The 21373-nt window shown below is 35.0% G+C and overlaps 1 protein-coding gene across 2 annotated transcripts in view; it reads left to right on the top strand.

The window, feature by feature from the left end:
• Positions 1-4576: 4576 nt before the first annotated feature.
• LOC143188533 (uncharacterized) overlaps positions 4577-21373 on the top strand; it is a 41167-nt gene continuing 24370 nt past the window's right edge. For both annotated transcript variants that reach the window (XM_076392869.1, XM_076392868.1), the window contains exons 1-3: positions 4577-4818; positions 18941-19064; positions 19251-19336. In XM_076392869.1, the coding sequence (XP_076248984.1) occupies positions 4744-4818; positions 18941-19064; positions 19251-19336 (285 nt within the window). In that variant the 5' untranslated portion in view covers positions 4577-4743. The remainder of the gene's footprint in view (positions 4819-18940; positions 19065-19250; positions 19337-21373) is intronic.

Here is a 21373-nt window from a genome sequence, read left to right as displayed (position 1 = left end):
TGCACTAAAACATAGGAGAAATTATTAACAACAGTATTTAAGCTAGAATTGTCGCTACAGTTACTGCATTATCAAATATATTAAAGAGGAAAAGCAGAAGGTAATAGAAAGAATGACAGGGAAGTGAAGAGAAGAAAGGTACAGGTGTGAAGGATTAAAAGTTTAACATTAAAAAATCTATTGCATTATATTTGCAAAAATGTTACCAACGTTCAATTTAATGGATGAATTAATAGGTGTCAGTGGAAAAGAATAGTAATGCTTTCATCAGCATCAGAAAATAGAAACTGGTAGAAAATGAAGAGAAGAGTATTTTCCTGTAGTTTTCACGTTGAGGCAGTTTTTTCGCTCCGCTCGAACACAAAGCGAGTTACTGGAAAGAAAATAATTAAAAAGCTATAAGGGAACAAAAGTTCGCAACTCGCGGCGAAGAAGCGCAATAATTTCTCGCCCCTATAATATAGCCAACACATCCACGTTGAACATTACAAAACTGTCGACACCTTATTGCTTGCATAATGAAAGAAAAAAAATGAAGATACACTTCGATTGCCTTTCGGTGCAAACATTTAGATATTATCTTTTCCTTCAAAATACATGGGTAATGTGGAGTTATGCTATGAAATACGATACATGAACTCTCTGAATCCATCTCGAACTTCTTTAATACAAATTTTACTATAGTTTCCTCTTTTAAATGCTCATAAAGCGCCACGAAAGACGCCCAATCAACTGCTAAGAATTCGCAGGAACTTTCCAAAGTATTCCGCCTTTTCCCTTTCATCGCAATCGATACATCTATTTTAAGAACAACTTCGAAACAATTATTCAGAAAACTAAGTTTGCGTGTCATGCAATATACAGCTTCATAACTGCTAAGAAACAGAAAAATGCAGAAAATGAGAAACTTCGGAGAGATACTTTGTACTTTGAAAATTCTACTGCAGACTGAAAGGACACGTTCCTTCGAACCTGTCTCTTTTAAAAACCTCCCTAGAAACGCCTAAGAAAGGAGCTGCCAAACATTAGAGTCGAAACGTTGAAAAATGGCTTCATTCGTGCATACATCGCGTCCATTCCGCTGAAACTTGTTGACACTTCGTTTATTTATCCAACACGAATGATGCGCTATGTTATTCCTGGTATATAGGCCTAGTCAAAAGGAACGAATCTCGAATTTATTCAGAAGCTTCCATCCATTGATACGCATATCGCATAGGGATGAGGGATGGTTGCTTTCATCCTGCGGCATATGTCGTTCCACGTGTGTATGTCCATTTATTCATGTGGGAAAGGAAACGTGAAAAGACTTTCATTTTTTGGGAATAGGCTTGGCTATTTCACCCTCAAATACGAAGTTTAAAATTTTTAATTTTTCAACACAATTTATAAAAAATTAGAGTCAGCTATACTAAATAAAAATACTTCTAATTAGCTTGCTATACTAATGACTATCACAACACGGTAGTGGCAAAGGATAGGCTCGCAATTAGACTTGCCCTCATTAAGTTAATTAGAATGCTTATTTCGATAACAAGGTTCTCATCTCTGAAAAATTTCTAATGGAGTATAATTGGAATGGTTGGCCATCGCGAACGTTGTTTCGCAGACACTTCTGACTCTGCGCAAATTATTTATCGAACGAATAAGACAAAGTACGAAATTTTTGCAATTTACGTTTTGCATTTTGCCGGATTCTTTCGAACAGTGAAACGCTATATGACGAGAAAACCGGACCTCGCCTAAATACTCAGTAAACAAAAGCGCGGGATTTGCATTAATTTAGCGCCCACATGCTCTATATTCTTGTTCGCTGCATGTCGTGCCAGCTTTTCCTGTTGTGATAAAAGATCATACTGAACGATAAAACTTTCGAGTTAAAAAGATAAGCATACAGCAGAATCCCTGTGCCAGTTATTTAACCCTTACGCTGCGTATTTAAAAGGCGATTCTTGAAAAGTGTCAATTTTGGACGAAAAATAAAAGTCTTTAATTTTCAACTTTTTTCTGCACTTTCGATGCTAGTAGCATATACATATATCGTTCTAAAACTATGAACACGTGGACTAAAGTCGAAATATAAAGCGAAAGGGAATTTAATTTAATGGTGATCGAGTATAGGTAAATATTGCAGGGTGAAGGTTAATATGTTAAATATATTTGAACGCTTTGAGAGAATTGAAACCAGTGGAATTTTTTAAACTTAAGAACCAGAAACTATGTATTAAAGAGACGTTTATGGAAGTTCGTGGAATTGATGGAGCTATAGAAATTTGAATGAACCAGCACTTAAGGATATGAATGCAGGTCCCCTTCTCCTTGAGAACGATAAAGATACCTATATAATTCTATAAAGAACTCTTTGCCTGCCACTTTACTTGGTATAACCAACAGTGTTATACTTGCCCGACTAGGAATAGTATTAATTTACAAGATTATAAATTAAATTATTAGGAATTTTCAGTGAAAACTATTATAATAGAGAAGGAACTATAAAATTAGTATAACACTTAATTAAACGCAAGTTTAATTAAAGTTAGGATAACACTACTAGTTATGTCACTTTTCTTTACATTATCGATCCATTTAAGAAAACTCTCTCCATTCGTCTCATTGAAAAATCGTGGACAACTAAAACACTGTCAACGAGCTAATAAAATACACCCTTCGTAAACCCTGTGAACATATCCACTGTTTTATTTTCACCTCCGTTCTTGCCTCTTCCCTCCTGTCCATCGTCACAATTTATGGCAAGTTTGCACATAGATATGTGACGGCAAACCCTATTGCCTACGACAAACGTGTTCCTTCTCCGACTGAAAACGAATTTACAGTTCCTGTACACTAGATAAATTCCAAGAGATAGCTTCCGCTTGTCCACAGGTGTCCTGATTTATGCAGAACTGACGCGATGGTCAGAAAGAGCTTACGGCGAAAAGTTACAGACGCGTCGTAAATGTTGGACGCTGTGGAATATCATTAGCGATTATTAGCTACTTTAGGATGAATCACGGCCCACAGATATTATCGTCATAAGCCACGCGGAAAATGAGATAACCACGATTCTCGTATAAAACTTTGATGTCGGTCCAATAAAATATCGCGGTTACTGCAGCTCGCGATAAAACGAAGAAAGCTGTGTCCGATGAAACCGTTCAGGCGACAAACGATAGCTCTATGGAATAGTTAACGATTCTGAAGCGTCCTGGGGTAATCGATTAGAAGTTAGAACATAGAACTTTCGATAGTCACGCTCCTAAGTCCAGCAAAACGCCAGGAAGCGGAGATGGTTAAATATGCATGAGGTTGGTGGTCGATTGAAGTAAGGAGACCCGCAAATCGATCGATCGTTTTCCGTGTCCACTCGAGCAGGTAACAACCTTGCCACGGAAACCCCATTTTTCGGGGCTGATGGGGCGGGCTCACGAAAATTTTGCGGCATGAAAAAATAGTGACAGTACTTTATTGTCGGTCATACGAAACGGTGATACTACTTGCAAAATTACGGGCTTTGAATATATTCTATACGAATATGGAATCCTAGAAGGCTAGATTCGGGAAATTAAACTTTTGCTCTCTTTCCCTAGAGTATACAGACATATGGTTAGTAATAGTAGTACATGTATAACTATTCCAATATTTTATCGAATATACCTTGTCAGCCGAAAGTTTGAAGCATCCTTCAATATTGTACAGTAGAATCTCAATTAACCGAACTTCGAATATTCAAAATTTCTATTATTTAGGATTGCACATATTAGGTGTAATAACAGTAAGGGTATAGTAGAATATCAATTAAGACTTAAACAGTGAAATAATAGGGGGAGATATTAGCTATATTTTTCAAAAGTGTAACGCGACAAAGCAGTACACTGCAAAAGTGATAGAGGGGAATCCCCCCCTTTATTTTAGCAATTTGTTCGCTTTGTTGCGTTTTATTTTTTAAAGATATAGCTAATGTCTAGTATTAGGTGCTGTCTACCACTAGGAGGACTCCCCCTACTAGTTTGATAAAGAAAATAAAACTAGCTATCAAAAGCATGCTTGAGGTTTGAATCTCGTGGTACTTCGAATAATCGAGGCCCTACTGTATTATATTATACTTATTTATCTTGTTATTCATCCTTCACTGTTATATCATAGATACTTATTTCATAAATATTTCATAAGTATAATTTTAAATTATTGGAGCGTTTTCGCGTTCAAAAATTCTAGATTACAAAATTTGAATTTTTTCAGTTACCACAGTTGACGACGAAGCATTTGCATCACAGTGATAACAAAACTAATAAAACTTCAATCTCGAGGCAGAACCTTTTCCATCAAAATTAACTAAACTTCTATGCATATCCCAGGTCAATGTAATCTTGTTTTCCACGCGAGTACAATTCGGTTTACCTTTCGCGATAATACTTGTGACCTATTCATTTCAACAATAAAATTGCGTCTTTTTAAGGGAAAAGTACGACCTAGGGACTGACTGTAAGTGCGCATGCGTCGACTGGAGTTTTCGCGCCGCGGCCAGCGCGTATACCCCAGTCGTCATCGAGCCATCACACGTGTCGGTTCCTTGACCTGTAACTACGACCGACAATGTTTTGGTTACACTGACCTCGGGAGTTCCTTGTTCTTCGTGATGAAGCACGTTTGGTCGTACAGTTAATACTGCGTGAAAGTGCTCGGGTTATTTTCTTTTCTTTTCGCGATTTTGAGTGTGCGTGTGATGAACCACGCGCTGAAAGCATGGCTATCATGCAATCCTGTTGCTGTTGGCGGTCCGTAAGGAGGGGTAGCTTCGCGTGTGCTATTTACACTGGGGTAAGTAACTGATTCTCAGTGGTATTAATCCACTTACTTACTCCACGCATGGAGTAACTTAACAAGCCAGAAAATTTACGATGCGAGTCTGATTTCGTGGGTACTAGTTTTGGGATTAACGAATTCTCGTGGGACACTTACCGTGAGTGCCCATTTATAAATAAGACAAATTCCGAACTTTGAAGTCACATTTTAGCACTTATTCCTGATTAATACAGCGGAATATTTTGTGAGAACATAATATTGCACGTGTATTTCAAAAGTGACAATTCGAAAAACCCGAAATTCGAGTTGCAACTATGAATCAGTTTGGTAAATAGAATATTCATTATAAAAATTTTACGAATTAAATTTTTAAATCGTAGACTATATTCAATGAATTTTTACAAATATAAAGTATAAATCACTTGAATAATCACAAGGAAATCAGTTATTGCAATTAACACTAAATTTTGTTCAGACTTTCAGATTTAACATTTTAAGCTTACAAATAGTTTTTTGCTTTCCCTGAAAAACATACCTTACTTTTACATACCACACTTGTTGGGGTTGTCACTTGTGAAATACACGTGCGACATGTTTCAGAACAATATCCTGCAATGCCAGAATACTTGTGATCGTGAATCTAACCAGTTGCATGTAATGGGAGATAATCTGCAAGCGTCATGTGACAAATAATGTTCCTGTTTAGTTGTATCTGTGATTATAAGGTAGAACAACTTGTCATATCTTCAAAAAATTCGAGTTAAGGCTTTAATTGAAATCTAGAATGTAGAATTTATATTTTCAGAAAGAAGGAAGGACATGAAAAAAATTTTTCGCCCAAAAATAAGGGTTTGTTCCGCTGAAAAATAAATCTATAAGATAGTATGGAAATCGAAAACTTTAAACGTCAATATTTCAGAAACAAAAATGTGACTTAAGTCATTTTGCCTACCGACCACAGATATTACTAGTAATCCGAATCTTTTGGGTGTAACGAAAAGATATTGTTTTGACATGTACAATAATATTATTTTTATTAAAATTAATATCTAACTCTTTGCGCCGGGAGATTCTGGTTTTTCATTCATTTTGTCCCCTTAGAGGAGACAACTGATTGCACAGAGTTAATCCGCAGCATCATAATATACACAAACATATACCTACAAAGTGTCCCACGTCACACTTATTATGATTTTACAAAAACTTCCGAAAATGTTAGGATAAAATATTTTAAACAAAAGTTGGTCAGTTTTCAATCGCCTACAAATTACAGTAAAAAGAAATTTCCAAAAATTTTCTTTTTCGACAAAAAGTCAACATTATCTTAATTTTTTTAAATGACATATATTTTTGACTTTGTAGTATTGTAGCTCATACCAAACCGAGTTCAATGACATGGTATTCTATTGACCTTGAAATGATTTTGAAGTAATTGGAGACAAGTCAGGGAACGGTTCTTCGTATGTACGTATTTGAATTCAAGCATCCACAAACAGTGGACAATTCACAACAAAGGAAAGATGTCAACACAGCTTAACTGTCATGTCATTAAGATAATTCTTGTATTCAGTCTTAATTTTTTATCAGAGCAAATCATAGTTCAATCTTAGTTATCTGAAAATGTGCTCCTATAATGAAAAGTTGATATGCTGTTAATATTCAGCGAATGTAAAAGTATACGTATGTACGTGCAAAATGTTCGACAACAGGTATAATACATTTTAAAAAATGACTCTACATGACAAAATAGATTTATTCATTAGAATTATTAATTGTTGCAAAAACCTGTAAAATTGGACTGAAATGTGTCTAACTGGGACCTTATTCTACTGCAGACATAGATCAGATACAGTGAAATCAGTAGAATAAGTTCCGAGTGCGAGTCAGGCACATTTCACGCGTATTTCAGGCGTTTTCTCAAGAATTAATAATTCAGAGAAAAAATCGGAAATGCAATTTTATCTACCTTTATTTTTGTCTTATTTTAGCGTATAGAATCATCTTTAAAAATTACAACAGCTGCCGTCAAAACCTTTGTATACATAAAATAGTCCATCCATCAAGTGTTCAGTGAAAATAATTGTTGGTAAAAAATATGTATATAAACATCTATTAACCTTCGACATACATATATTTAAATAAATATGTATGAAATATTAGCAAAATTGGTCTAAATGTTAGTACCAGCAGAGGTATACATATACATATTTCGAAGCTTGACGTATCTAGGTCAGCGTTGAAATATTATTACCAGTGGAATAAATATTTATTGCAACAAACAGTGATATGAGTTATTGCAAATATATTGTATACTGAATTGCTAACACTTCGAAATGTTTTAAATCGTAAAAAACCATATCTATAAAACGTAGTGTAACTTGAATATAATTAGAATGAATTATTTTTCAGATAAATATATGTACAAAAATTATTCAATTTACACAGGGAAAATTAATTGATCTCAAAGAAGATCGTGCTGTTTCATTTGAACAGCAAGAAATAATTAAAAAACACCAAGCTTATCCCCACTTGTTTACTTCCTACTGAGCAAAGAGAAAATTAAACACAATTTAATGGAAAAGTATTGTAGTGACGTTTGGACAGATATTTTTAAATTGAAAAATTGTGAAGTCCGTTATGTGTAGATAACACGCGAACACGTGTAACCGTCTTACTTTGACCAACGTTTGTTTATCCCTTAGGTGACAAATAATTTATTAAACGATGAATACCTCGCAACATTAATTAAAAACAAATTGAAAATTGGAATAGATAACATTAAAACATATTAACGAAGGAAGTTTAAGAATTAAGAAACCCTATTCTCCAACAAGAAGTTTTTAGACTGAAAAAGTGTTTCTATTTATTTATTATTTAATGACGTATGTGTTTGATGCTTAATTTTTGAGTATGAACTAAAACAATCTTTCAGCCACGTGTGACTGATCTTTGATACATTACTATCAAGAAAACAATGTTAATTTTTTAGATCATCCCTTGATGGAATTTTGATAGTCTTAATTAAACAGAAGAAAATATAAAATTTCAATGAATTTATTTCTCAACAATAAGAGAAAATATTACATTTCTTTTTCTAATTAAAGTCTTCTTATATGTGCAATATTTCTGATCGAATTAGAAATTTTTCTCTGGAAATAGGTGCGAAGTGACTTTAATACTTTCGATCACAATTCAATATAAGATACGTGGAACAATTTACTAGCTCGGAATTCTGCTAGACTGGTTCGAATAAACTTGTATCTTCGCGTACAATACAGATCTTTCGATAAAAAGTTTACATACTTTCCGATTTTCCTACGCTTACGCGCTCGAGCAATGCAACGAGAAATGCACTTGGATTTCTTGCCTATCATAAGTTTCTACCGTTTCTTGAGTTTGCGTTATTCAAGCCAGCAAGCGTACTTTTGTGACCGATCTTCTTGAAAATCAAATGTCCAGGAGTTATCAAACTCTTTACATTTGAATGGCTCTTTCAATTTCTTTACCAACATCTTTATTCATAAATCTAGATGACAAATATATACAAGATGTTCAATAGTGTATCGCTTTTAATGACGTCGATCTTTATAAAAATCTAAAGATAATTAATAAAAATTCAATTTTGGGTTTATTAAAATTTACCTTCAAGACAGTACCAATTTCTTTACTATTTTTGTATTATGCAAAAATTTCTACGCTATCTAGAATAATGCCTACGTATAGTTATATGTCATTTAGTTAAACACTCTTCACATTTTATTTCTCAACATTACATCGTTTGATGCAAAATTTCAGTATGCAATGTGTATAGAAAATTGTTCCATACATATTATATGATTCCATGACCAATTGACCAGAATACATCATGTCCAGTGGTTTAGAAATATATTTAAACTGTTACTATTGGAGCCTTTCGGATAAACCTTGAAATCGGTTAGATGCCAGCACCTTCAAGGACATCGATTTACACATTTTTAGCCATATTTACAATGCAGCTCGCATGTCATTTTCTCTGTCTCTTTATGATATGCAATTTTTTTCACGCGCGAATGTATATCCTATGTATACACATGGAGGCGTAAATATACGTGTATGGGGTCAAACCTTTCGACGAGAAAATATCGTGGAATAACAAATTTCCGTTGTCCGGCAGCCAATAAATTGATCCATACGAGAATCGTACTTGGAATTCGTTTTTCCATGTATTGCAATACATAAAACACAGTCGCTGAGGATGAGGGTGTCTTCAATCACGATATCAAATAGTGTATCTTGCGTCGCGAATCAACTTAAATTAAGACGCACCAAGGATGTTTTTTATTGCAGACCTTCGACTATGTTTGATATAGTTAGAATGCGTTACATAGAGGAACGGAAATGTAAATTTGTCTCGGGGAATGAAAGAAAAGGTGTTCAATAGAAAAATTATTTGTGTTAGAGTGAACGTATCTATCTAAGAGGAGAATTGATAAGAATTTTGATAAGTATGCGTCATTTGAAGCGAATTACGTGCAATTAACGAAGCCCTTGCTATATGTATTATGATTGCTAGGTTGCTCTTTGCTCCGCTCTTTAAAAGAAATCGTAGGTGTTGAGTACGAATGAAATCCCACATTCAATTTAACTAGAAAATTACACGAACAGAGCAAAACAGCTGTGCAGTCAATATTTAAAGCTTCGTAAAGTTACTTCGCAATCGAGTAGTTTTTCGAATTTTATTTTCCAAGATTCTCTGATTCACATGGCTAGAGTCACAGTTCAGAAAAGAATATAAATGAAATAACCATAGAAGGTGCTCGATGGCAGTGCAATTTGTAGCAATTAAATTAAACTTTTTAAGATTGCGAATGCTGAGGACATTAAGTAATTATTACCACTCTGACCGAAGGAAGAAGTAGAAATTCTTAATTGAAAAGAGTCTGAGAATGAATTGAAATTTCTTCGCCGTGTAGTACATCTCGAGTATTCTTTTCCACCGTTTCATCGAAAGTTTCTGCGATCAAGAAATTTTGTAAAAGTTCGGAACAGAATATTTAATTACAGAAGAAGCAATCTCTTTTAATTAAATGTTTACTTATTAATAAATAGTTTGTCTTGGAAGGTTGAACTGTAATACTCGATGTCATATTAATTTATGAAGTTATTTATTCAATTTTTTACAAACTTTCTATTATTTTTTACAAACTTTCTACTATCATATCAATTTGACAGCCTTCGAAAAAAATTCAAAAATTAAAAATTGATAATGCAAATGATACAATTCAGTGTTCTCACTGGAGATATGAATAATTCATTCCCCACTGCGGTCCATCGATTATTTAATACCATCGCATTCGAATGATTATTTAAGCGACATTAAAATTAATTACATTTAGTCCAAGTTAAACCATACGAGAAATTTGAAATCCAAGCGATCATGTTCTCTGAATGTATTAAACCGTTTCCAAATATCATTTCCACTATGCCTATCGCGGTTTTCACGTTTACTACCCTTAAGAAGGACGCATACGTGCAGAGGAACATCAGCAATTAGAAACTGGACACCGATGCCCCTTCGTCAGTAATGAACTCATTAAGGTTTCCCCTGCAATAATGCTACGTTCTCCACGAAATCGAATACTACTCGTAATCGTGGAGAGACGGTACGAACTTAGTGCATTTTACTAATCATGTACACAACGTTGGCTAAGTGTTGGCTTCTGAGAAAAATTACGCGTCGGAATGTGTCGACAATTTTTGTCCTCCATTCTCAAATTCTTGTTTCATCGTCGTGCGTGTGCACAATTTCCTGTGCCGAAATATCCTGCTGCTATTTTTTAATTTAGAATCCTCGATCCACTTTACGACGAAGGGTAGAACATAGTAGACCCATTGTGAGGCCAAAGGACACGAGCATCTCATTCTAGACAAAATACCAGAGAGGTTGCGAACGCCCAGGCGGAGCGAGGTCATTTGCAAAAATTCCCTATTGAAACTCTCCTGGCTAGGAAGTCATTTCCGTCGGAGGCAATGGAACAGCCAACAATTCGCTTTCTTCCATTTGAATGGATTATCGGCTCCTCGTGGGTCGTCTCCTTTACACCAACCTGCCTACCTTCTCTCCCTCATCAAATGACTCGCATAGCTACGGCTTTGATGGCATATTGAATTCGACGAGGAAAACATGCAGCTCACACGTTACTTTGATTATGATTTTATTTTTTATTCCGTGTCATAATTCGATGTTGTATTTTTTCGTTTCGTGTTATGTTTTTTAAAGCTAACATTTATGTGTAATGTTACGAAGAATGGCAGCGTGAACAGATGGGATAATTCTTTATATTAAAAGAAATAGAAATTGTGAGGTAATTCACTTTCAAATGGAGCTTTTTTATAAGATTATTCTCTTATGTGATCTTTATTAAAAAATTATTATTACACTTCATAAACACAATTAAAAGAATGATACCTAATTAAGGATTTATTTCAGATTCCAATCGTTATAAAATATATTTTTTTTCGACATTTTGTACAGCCTTATATATAGTAGATATGAATTCTATAGTCTTCTGTATATTAAAATACATAAAAATCTGCAGTCTAATTATTATATGTAGCTACATATCTACTACAAAATTTTTTCACGATTTCTGCGTTTTTTTTTTTTTTTTTTTTGTTAAGGAATTCTGAAAATTGTTTTATTAATTATTCGTATCGTTATTATTATATGTATCTGTTATTACACAATTTCAACGAGAAATTTTTGCATTGAAAGGTATGCCACAATCACTGCTGTTATACATAGAGAATTCAAGCTAAAACTGGGTAAAATATTTTTAATAAAGTTATCGAAATATCTGTTGTGCGACAGAGTGAATTCTGGAATGTATTCGATAATGCCCGCCCATATTGTCACGTGAAAAAGCTATTTGTCATGTCGAAATACCTGTCGTACTTTACATTCAAATTTCAATGGAACCACGACGCATCAACATTTTTCCAATCCCCGATTCATCGATTCAAAACAAGGAAATACAGGAAAATATGAACACAGCAACTCTGTAATGCTGAAGATAAACTAACTATTATTATATTCTATACTTCCAAACGAGGTTCATTTTAATCTTTGTTTAATTTCAAACTCGGACATAAAGCCCGTTGCTAATTGATGATGTTTAGTTACCACTTTATACTGTCCTCCGCTTATGCATGGATTAAATCCGACCAGTTTCAAACGTGTACCTACTGGAATAATCGACTGAGTCTCTGTCATTAAAAGCACGAACAAGCTCTTTATATCACGAAGTGCACCGAGTTTCGCGTGAGCTTCGCACAATAAGCAATTTTATTAAGTTTAAAAACAATATTCTCTCTCACGGCCCGTGATATCTACCAATGCAACATAGTGACACAGGAAAACATGTACTATTCCATGACGATCAACTCGGCTTCTAACATTTCTTTGTCGTCTTTTGGCGGACGCCATTGATATTCAATCGAAGTAGAATCGACGATCACAGTCGCTGTGCTCAGTGATGCAACATATCGAAAGAATAGAGAAGATTCCTCTCAGCCCTTTTGTAAGCGTTTCACAAAGTTGACGACACGTCGAACGGTCACGACAAGACGAAATTGGTTCAAGGCCGATCTAACTGCCCGACAGAAGACAATAAAAAGAGGGGAAGCAATTTCAATAACCTCTGTTACGCAGAATCGATCGTTCTTACGAGAAGGCTCGACGCACCCTCGGGGAACTTGCCCTTCGTGTATTAGCCATCGTTTTCTACCTCCTCATGCTTTTTTATATGTATCTCCATGAACATACGCGTTCTTCTTCACACATCATCTATAACACTTGTCAAACTTGCATGGTAAGAAAAAAGAATTGAGTATTATTCAAGAACGCGCGATAGTTTTGATAAAATCAATGCGCTCTCTTAATATCGAAGAGGTACTGAAAGTATTCAGGATTAGTTTTGTGACCCTTTCTATAGATTCACTCTCTTTCTGAATTTAATTTTTCAACCACCAACATTTTTAGCACACTTAATCATTTGTAAATATCCCAAATTGAATTTCGCCAAAAACTTCAGCAAATCGCGTTTGACTCAAAGAACTTAATCGAACTACGGAGAGAGAGATACTGTAGAAACCTTACAGACGGCAGAATTGTTAAATTATACGTGGAACATCGATACGTAGAAATCTGTACTGCGTAGAGGCAACTCCGTTGGCATCGAAGCGTGTCAAAATTGCTTGGACTGAGACCATTCTGATCCCTCGTTCGAGAGATGCGATCCGAATTGAGAACTCCCGGTTCCTGGTAATGCCTTGTTCCCCTGAAAGTGGTTCAACCGTGAAAAAAATAGAGGAGCGAGGACAGATCAATCGTGGGGAGATCAATCGCGATACGGCTGGAGGCTGAACCGAAGTGGTTCTGCCAATAAAATGCGTAATCTTCGAGGTAACATTTGGCCGCGGAAGAAACGAGATAAAATTTCACTTCAAATCGAACAGTTGTCGCGAACTGTGACGTTAGTGGAATTAAAAAAGATCTGGTGCAATTAAGATTGCTGATAACTCGCGACAGAGCTTATTCCTCTAATTACGAAGAGTTGGGATCGTTCAGTAACTTCATCAATGCAACATCTATTTTTACTGAAGAATTGTATACACGGTAACAGAATATACAGGACAAGGAAATTAATTACCTAATCTTATTAATTGATTGCGTGATAATCGATAATTTAAGAATAAAAATACTATACTATGGTCCTATTTAGTTCAATTTATTTAAGACGAAAAAATATTCAGTTGATTCAGCAATAGGTATTGAAAGTATACAAGGTTGGTTTCGTGATCCTTTTCGTAGATTCATTGTCTCTTCCTGAGTTTCATTATTCTTTTTACGAGATTCGGCTAGATCGTACGGAATTACGAATTGATTCCGATTCTCTTCGAAAAGTTCTTTAAGACATTTCGAACTCCGAACTCGCACCGTAGTCCGTGCTCCATTTTATTGGCCACGCATCAGGCACTTTATATGCTGTACGCTAAGCAAAGATCACAAAATAATAAATAATTTTGCCATAAACCGGCCACGCATTCAGTGGCAATTTCTAGGGATTTATGCGAGGTGATCAAAGTCAAAGGCGAAACTCAATTAGTTCGAAGTGGTACACGGGGTACTGCGCGAGGAACATGATACTAGACCTTTAGTTTGAACAAGCAGCAAGTTAAACAGACTATGTACACGTGCAACATATGTTAGCTGTTTAATTTCCAACCGTGAAGTAGAGTCGCTTGAAATACGAAAATGTGCCGTTCGAATGACTTTCTGTATAGATTAGATGAAGGTGAAAACGAAAAGAATGTAAAAAGCTGCACAATATCACTGTAGAAATAAGCTTAAAAAAGCTTGCTTTGACTTGACTCGACTTGAAGTTATGAACTTCTGTCGACCTGACGACCAATTTGCCCCAATTTAATTTCTGTTGGTTTTATGTGGGATAAAGCAGGCAAGCGTGCTCCACAATTCGTTGAAATGAAATAAAATTCGTAATATAATAAAATGAATACCTCTAATTAAAGTAAAAGGCTCTTTCTATGGTATCATTTACATAAAACAAAGCAAAAGTTTAACGAAAAATATAGCTCAAAAAATGGGAAATAATCTTTTGTGCACACATTTGATGCATAATTTATTACTTTGATCTTCTACTTCTTCCCATTCCATTTTGTGATTTACCACACTTCTTATACATGGTGCTGTACATGGTACAGATTTTGTGTAATTATTTGAAACACTGAACACACTGAATCTAGTCACATGTAAATGTACTTTCGCTACAATGGATGTAAATTTGCTACAATTACTGGAATTATATAATTTCACGTATTCCAGGTACATATCTTCATCGTCATCTTCATTGAAAGATGAAGAATTTCTAACATATTCAACACTTTCTGTTGAAAATTCAACTTTTCCTGTCTGTAAAAAGTTTATGTACAAGTGCAATTATATGTTCTATTACAGCTTTTGGTCGTTCAAATTGATGAAGGATTAAAAATTTGAAATATATATGATTTAAATTAATAAGTACTGTTTTTTATAAAATGAGTAATACACGAAGAAATGTATAGGCGAGAGCAGGGATAAACATAATACGGAACGAATGTAATAAACATTATCAAACAAATACCAACTGACCTATAATATTCTGCTTGCACCTTCGTATGTCACTTCCATCTCTCCTACATCTTAGCTTCTGCCAACACGTGATAATAAGCGGTTCTTCGAATTTTAACATTTTATTAAAATAATCTATTAAAAATAAACTTGTAGGATTTGTTTCAATTACCTATCCTTTTGTTCTAGCTTCATAAAATCCTTTGACTTTTTTGTATTGCAAAGGAGACTAGGGACAAACATAACAATTTAGGTTTTTGACTCTGTAGTTTCTAAGTTTCATAGAATTTTTAAAAAGATTTTAAAAAGATTTTAGAAAGACAGTAAAGCTACATTATTGTTTTAAATAAGCTTCACTAATTTTGTTTTAAATAAGCTTTTTTCAAAGTATATCCCTATGGATAGGGACAAAAGTAATATGCGATAATATAGCTTTAATGCGATAAAAATAGCTTTTAAAAGTATTTGTATTTATTCTGAAGATAAAAGTAAGTATAAATATCAACATAAACTTAACATAGACTTTGAAGAAGCCAGCCCACGATCTATTTTTCTTATAAATCTTAGACATTCTATAAACATTAATCTCATACTTGAAGATCATGTTTAGGAATTTAATAAATTCATTTTTGTCGATTTCCTGCTTTTTAAATGCCGTATGCTAGTAAAAAAGGAATGCCTTTATTGTATGTCAAAGTTGAAGAGGTGAAAATCTTGATAAGTTCCAAGATATGAATAACCATTTTCATAATGGGTATACAAGGAAATAAGTTGACAAGTCTATGCGAAACAGGAGAATAATTTGATGATTATTATAAGTAGTTTCTAATAATTGTATTGAAAAACGTTAACTACGCTGATTGCATGACTCGTTTTTGTTATTTTGTAGTGTTCTGTTTCAAACTTCAAAACCACTGGTCTGTACAATTTAGGAAATGTAATTCAACAAGTTCTTTTCTTAATAAATTTTATTGGTATGACATATCTGATAAAGCAAAGAACGTAGAAGAAAGTCGAAGAGTTTTATGAAGCCAGAAGAAAAGGATACGTAATTGAAACAGACCCTACAAGTTTACGTTTAATATACTAATTCAATAAAACGTTAAAATACAAAGAACCACTTATTGTCACGTATTGCCAAAAACTAAGGTGGAAGAGAGATGGAAATGACATGCAAAGATGGAAGCACAAGATTATTGGTCGACTAGTATTTGTGTTATAACGTATGTTACATTCGTTCTGTGTTACGTTTGTACCTGGTCTCCCCTACTCAAAAGATATTGAACTTATAAGTAGGTATAAAAGTTGTTAGGATTATAAGTTAGATTAATCTGTACAACAAGTTTATGAGAAATGCCGCTCGTAGGGGTAAAAGTAACAAGTTGTTAAGTCACATTTCCTAAATTCGACAGACCAGCGGATTTAAACTTTGAAACAGAACACTACAAAATAACAAAAACGGGTCATGCAATCAGCGTAGTTAACGTTTTTCAATACAATTATTAGAAACTACTTATAATAATCATCAAATTATTCTCCTGTTTCGCATAGACTTGTCAACTTATTTCCTTGTATACCCATTATGAAAATGGTTATTCATATCTTATCGAGATTTTCACCTTTTCAACTGTGATATACAATAAAGGCATTGACTACCATACTTTTGACTACCATACGGCATTTAAAAAAACAGGATATCGACAAAAATGAATTTATTAAATTCCTAAACATGATCTTCAAGTACGAGATTAATGTTTATAGAATGTCTAAGATTCATAAGAAACATAGATCGTGGGCTGGCTTTTTCAAAGACTATGTTCAGTTTATGTTGATATTTATACTTACTTTTATCTTCAGAATAAATACAAATACTTTTAAAAGCTATTTTTTCTATTACTTAATTCAATTTTTAAACTTAAATTGAATGTCATCGTCCCTACTTCATATTATCGCATGTTACTTTTATCCCTACCCGTAGAGACATACTTTGAAAAAATCTTATTTAAAAAAAATTGGTGTGATATATTGACAGTTTTTTGGATTGATTATGTTGTTCAATAATGTAACTTTACTGTCTTGTACGACCTTTTTCAAAATTCTATGAAATTTAGAAGTTACGAAGTCAATAACCCAAATTGTTACGTTTATCCCTGGTCTCCCCTACGTAAAAAGTGACCGATATCTGTTCACCGTTTTATCACTTTTTTGTTTCAAAACCGCATCGAAAGCGAAGCACACTTCGGACCTTTTCATTTGACACGTGCCGATTAAAATTGTCCGGCGTTGGATGCTCGATAGCGAGGTATATAAAAGAGGCTTCCTCTACAGCACGTGATTTGGCGAGCCTAACTCGGTGAGTAATTCGGCAAGGCTGCCTGGCTCGACGAGTAAATTGGCGGACCTGCCTCAGCAAACCTAATTCGACCCATGGAAACTTGTACAAATCTGAATCTGCGAGTTTGTACCTTTCCCTGACTTGCTGAGTCTCGAATTTCGTATGGTTTCTAGATTCGAATTCGTACAAGCTACCATGCTCTGAGCCAAGAAGGATCACCGTATCAGTTACCGAGCTAGGTTCGACTAATCAGGCTGCCGAATCATGCACTGTGAGAAACCACCTTAAAACAGTATGTATAGCCTCGTTCAAATTAGTCAAGTAACACTGAATTCAAGTGATTCGAATTTAAAAGTAACTTGAATTCAAGTTGTCGTACAAAAATAACAAAGATGGTGTTAGAAGTTGTAGTGCGTGTTGGTTATTTGTTTATGTATTTTTCAAACAAGACATGCACTTCTGACCATGCTTTTGACAGCTTCCTTGACGTTCACATGGTTGTCAATTTGCTTGAAATTTGGCCTGTATGGTACAATACACATCAGTCAATGTGTACAATGTGTAAGACAAGGAAAAGTTGAAAGGACATTAACTTCACTCGAAGCTTGAAAGGATACTCCAACTCAAGTAACATAACACAATTCATATTGTTCAAATTGCCCAAAACTGACTTGCATTCAAACCACTTAAATTCAAGCAACTTGACTCATCTGAATGTGCTTAGACGAACTAGAAACTTGAAGGGATGTTTCAAGTCAAGTAAAGGCCTTCGCAGACCAACACGAATTTTCCGCGGTGGCAGCAAATTCGCAGTGAATTTTTTATAGTCTCCTCTTCGCACCAATATTAATTTGTATGACTGCTTACTGAATTCGCCGCGAATTCGCTGCCGCTGCGGGAAATTCGCATTGGTCTGTGAGAACAATAACTTGGTCAAGTTATTACAAATCACTTGTGTTCAAGCCATTTAAATTGAAGTAACTTGACTAATCTGAACAAAGCTTATGAGAGCATTCACACGTATGACCAGCTGCCGAATAGAATCTCGACAAGCCTCCGATACCAGACGTCGGATACCCAGCGTTGAATATGTCGAAATACGGAATTCAATGCGGGCGTTCACACGATGTCTATCCGTCAACTATACGGCAGTAGCGAGAGCAGTTCGTATTGTAGGGATACCGTGTACGTATTTTGTGCATATGCCTGTGTAAGTAATGAAAAAAACAAAAGATAACGTCGGTGAAGAGAAAAGATTAATACTAATAATGCGACAATTATACGCGCTATTCGTTTAATCGACCGGATCGAGTACAAGTTGGAAAACATGTGAAGACCAATGTATCCGACATCAGATGGCCAGTGCCAGATACATGTGAAACAGTCCTAGCTGCTTGATCATCACTACGACACTACCCATCACCCATATAACGTCGCATCAATGACTAGGTCTTGTGTCTAATTTTCTATTAGTGGGGCATTTTTCCAACTGGGGCACGTATGCCTGATTTACTCTCACTGGATTAAATTTCATTTGGTTACAAATGTGCTTAAAGTAATTGCTGTATAATTAAAGATACAACAACACCTACGTAGAAAACTTGACACTAATTAGTAGGTGCTACTTGTTTCAGATTTATTTCATTGTGCTGGCGCTAACCACTGCCAATGTGCTCCAAGGGGAGAGTCAATACTTGAAGGGGAATCGTACTCTGCCAAACTCGACGAGTTTTCTGGAACCAGACACTATATCCCCCAGTGAGTACTTGTAGCAATAATTATGTGTAAACACAGCCTCTGCACCGAAACGTTATTTACCCTATTTGAGTCAGAGTCTATAGAACAAACACCCAAATCGCATGCAATCACCAAAATTCAGTTCATTTTTTTTCTTAATTGGTAACATTAACGTGACATTTTGAATGTGGTTGTCTGTTACTGCAGCAACAGTGCGGATTAATGTAGCGTTGCTCGTGTGCTCGTGCTGCGGCGTGATTTGCAGCATCCTCCTCCTCTACGGTTTGGTAAAGGTAAGTCAAAGTTTCAATGAAATTTATTTAGCTAACAAATGGAAGCTTCCCTTTGAGAGTCCCTCTGCGATAGACTTGCAACTGTGAAGATTAAAGCTATTCAAAAGATCACGATTGAACCTTTTGACTTGTTCTTCTTTGTCTCGCTCTCTCATTCTCGTGAAAGTAATACGTCCTTCTGTTGTCCTGGTTACGAGTGAGATTATATTTGTCAAGCTGGCAGGCTGGTCGCAGCAGTCATTTTTCAAATCTTAGGCTTAAAGGAGGATTCGTCGACGCTCTGAATAGGTCGATTGATGGGGTGATTCGACCCGACAGATGAAAGATCAGAGATGCGAACCTTAGTTAACTGTCCAATCAACCGAGACTTCATACCCTTGCTCATATTCAGTTAACATCTAAACCTTATGTGTGCTTTTTATTTCGTATGAATGGTCCACAGGAAAGAGGAGGAATGTGAATTTTAGCATTTCCCAGAAAACGAGAATTTACTTTTTAATATAACGTCACAACTTCATATTTTCGCATATATCGAAATAAAACATTTTATTCTACATTTTATTCTACATAATTTCAGCTGTTTCTTATAATTTTAAGTAATGTACATATGACTCAGTAAACTTTCAAAAATGAAAACTATTCTAACAATATTTTGAAACGCGGTATTGTCGTCTCAATCGACATTTTGATGTTTTCGTTCTTTAACTTTTGGTCTAAACATCGTCTTCCGAAGCTTGGTGTAGAATTTTGAGACTCTTTCTCCATAGAATATGTTTAAAATATGTAGATCTTCCAACCATCGGCGAGGACCGAAATATTTCCCTTTATTACATTGTTTTTCTTTGACATTCCTAATTTTTTCGTTATACACCTCAATTTAATATAACAGTAAAATTCAGAAAAAGTTTCAATTAGAAACGCGACATAGCCAGTGACAAAGAGCACACACAAAAATATACGAAAAAAACGATGAACTCAAAATATGTTAAAATTGTCATTTCACCTTTTCCCCGTAGATTCTTCATATGTAAAGTATCTTCGAAATAAGTAATTAAATTTTTTAAATCTTGTACAACCTATTTCATAGTATATAAAATACTGTAAATAGAATTGTTTACAATTTAAAAATTTCGTTCACTTGTATAAAGCTTCAAATTACCTACCTGAAGAAATATAGCTGTTACTTTGTGAAATACCTTTCGCAGTTACCCCCTTTTTGTGCTTATGCTATCACTGAAACGATTATAAACCGTACAAAGACGAATCAAGTGCTCAAAGAGAAGTGAACCTCGTACCATCAAGGCTGTCCGTTACCTAAATCCTCTTGTTTGTTCGTGATATCGATTTTTTAAACGGTTTATGACCCGTGTATTTCTTTAGCCTATACGAGCATCCATCATGTTAAGCTGTAAACTAATATTTCGCGTCACAGAAGCGTGAGAAAACTAACATTCGTGAAGTATAGAATATATTTTTAAAAGACTACCGTTATTCAAACCAGAATACTGAAATTTCGGCCAATAATATGAGTAAAGGTGCTTCCTAAAGATACTTCGTCTGATTAATTAACTTTGATTAGCTTTGGTTTATTTACCTTCTTAACACATTCACGCCAGCGTGTACCCCCAGTGGCTCACACTTCAATATCCCATCGGGCGGCGCGTACTACCGGTGGCTCACACCGTGCGATAAAGCAAACCGCTGGCGTGAACGTGTTAAGGAAACTACAGTCTTAATCCTCTTTAAGAGGAAAGATAATATTCACTTGATCTCCATTTTGTACTTAATTAATACTACTGAAGTTATCGAAGTACAGTCTACTTGATGAATAAAATTTTGTGTAAAAATTACTCAATTTTGTTAGAATTTCATACCTCTTATTGCACACACAGTTAATTAATTTTATCAATCTCTTTCCTACCAGTACCTTCACTAAGGGAATTCTTTCGTTACTTCCTACATTTGCCACAGCTTCCGTCGTATAATTTAGTTGGAAAGAATACCTTCGCGTGTTAATAACAAAGCAACCCTCTTTCT

The sequence above is a fragment of the Calliopsis andreniformis genome, chromosome 2 (genome assembly GCF_051401765.1).
Source record: "Calliopsis andreniformis isolate RMS-2024a chromosome 2, iyCalAndr_principal, whole genome shotgun sequence".
Classification (NCBI taxonomy): domain Eukaryota; kingdom Metazoa; phylum Arthropoda; class Insecta; order Hymenoptera; family Andrenidae; genus Calliopsis; species Calliopsis andreniformis.
The sequence above is the reverse complement of the archived record's forward strand: the minus strand, read 5'-3'. Positions and strand labels throughout refer to the sequence as shown.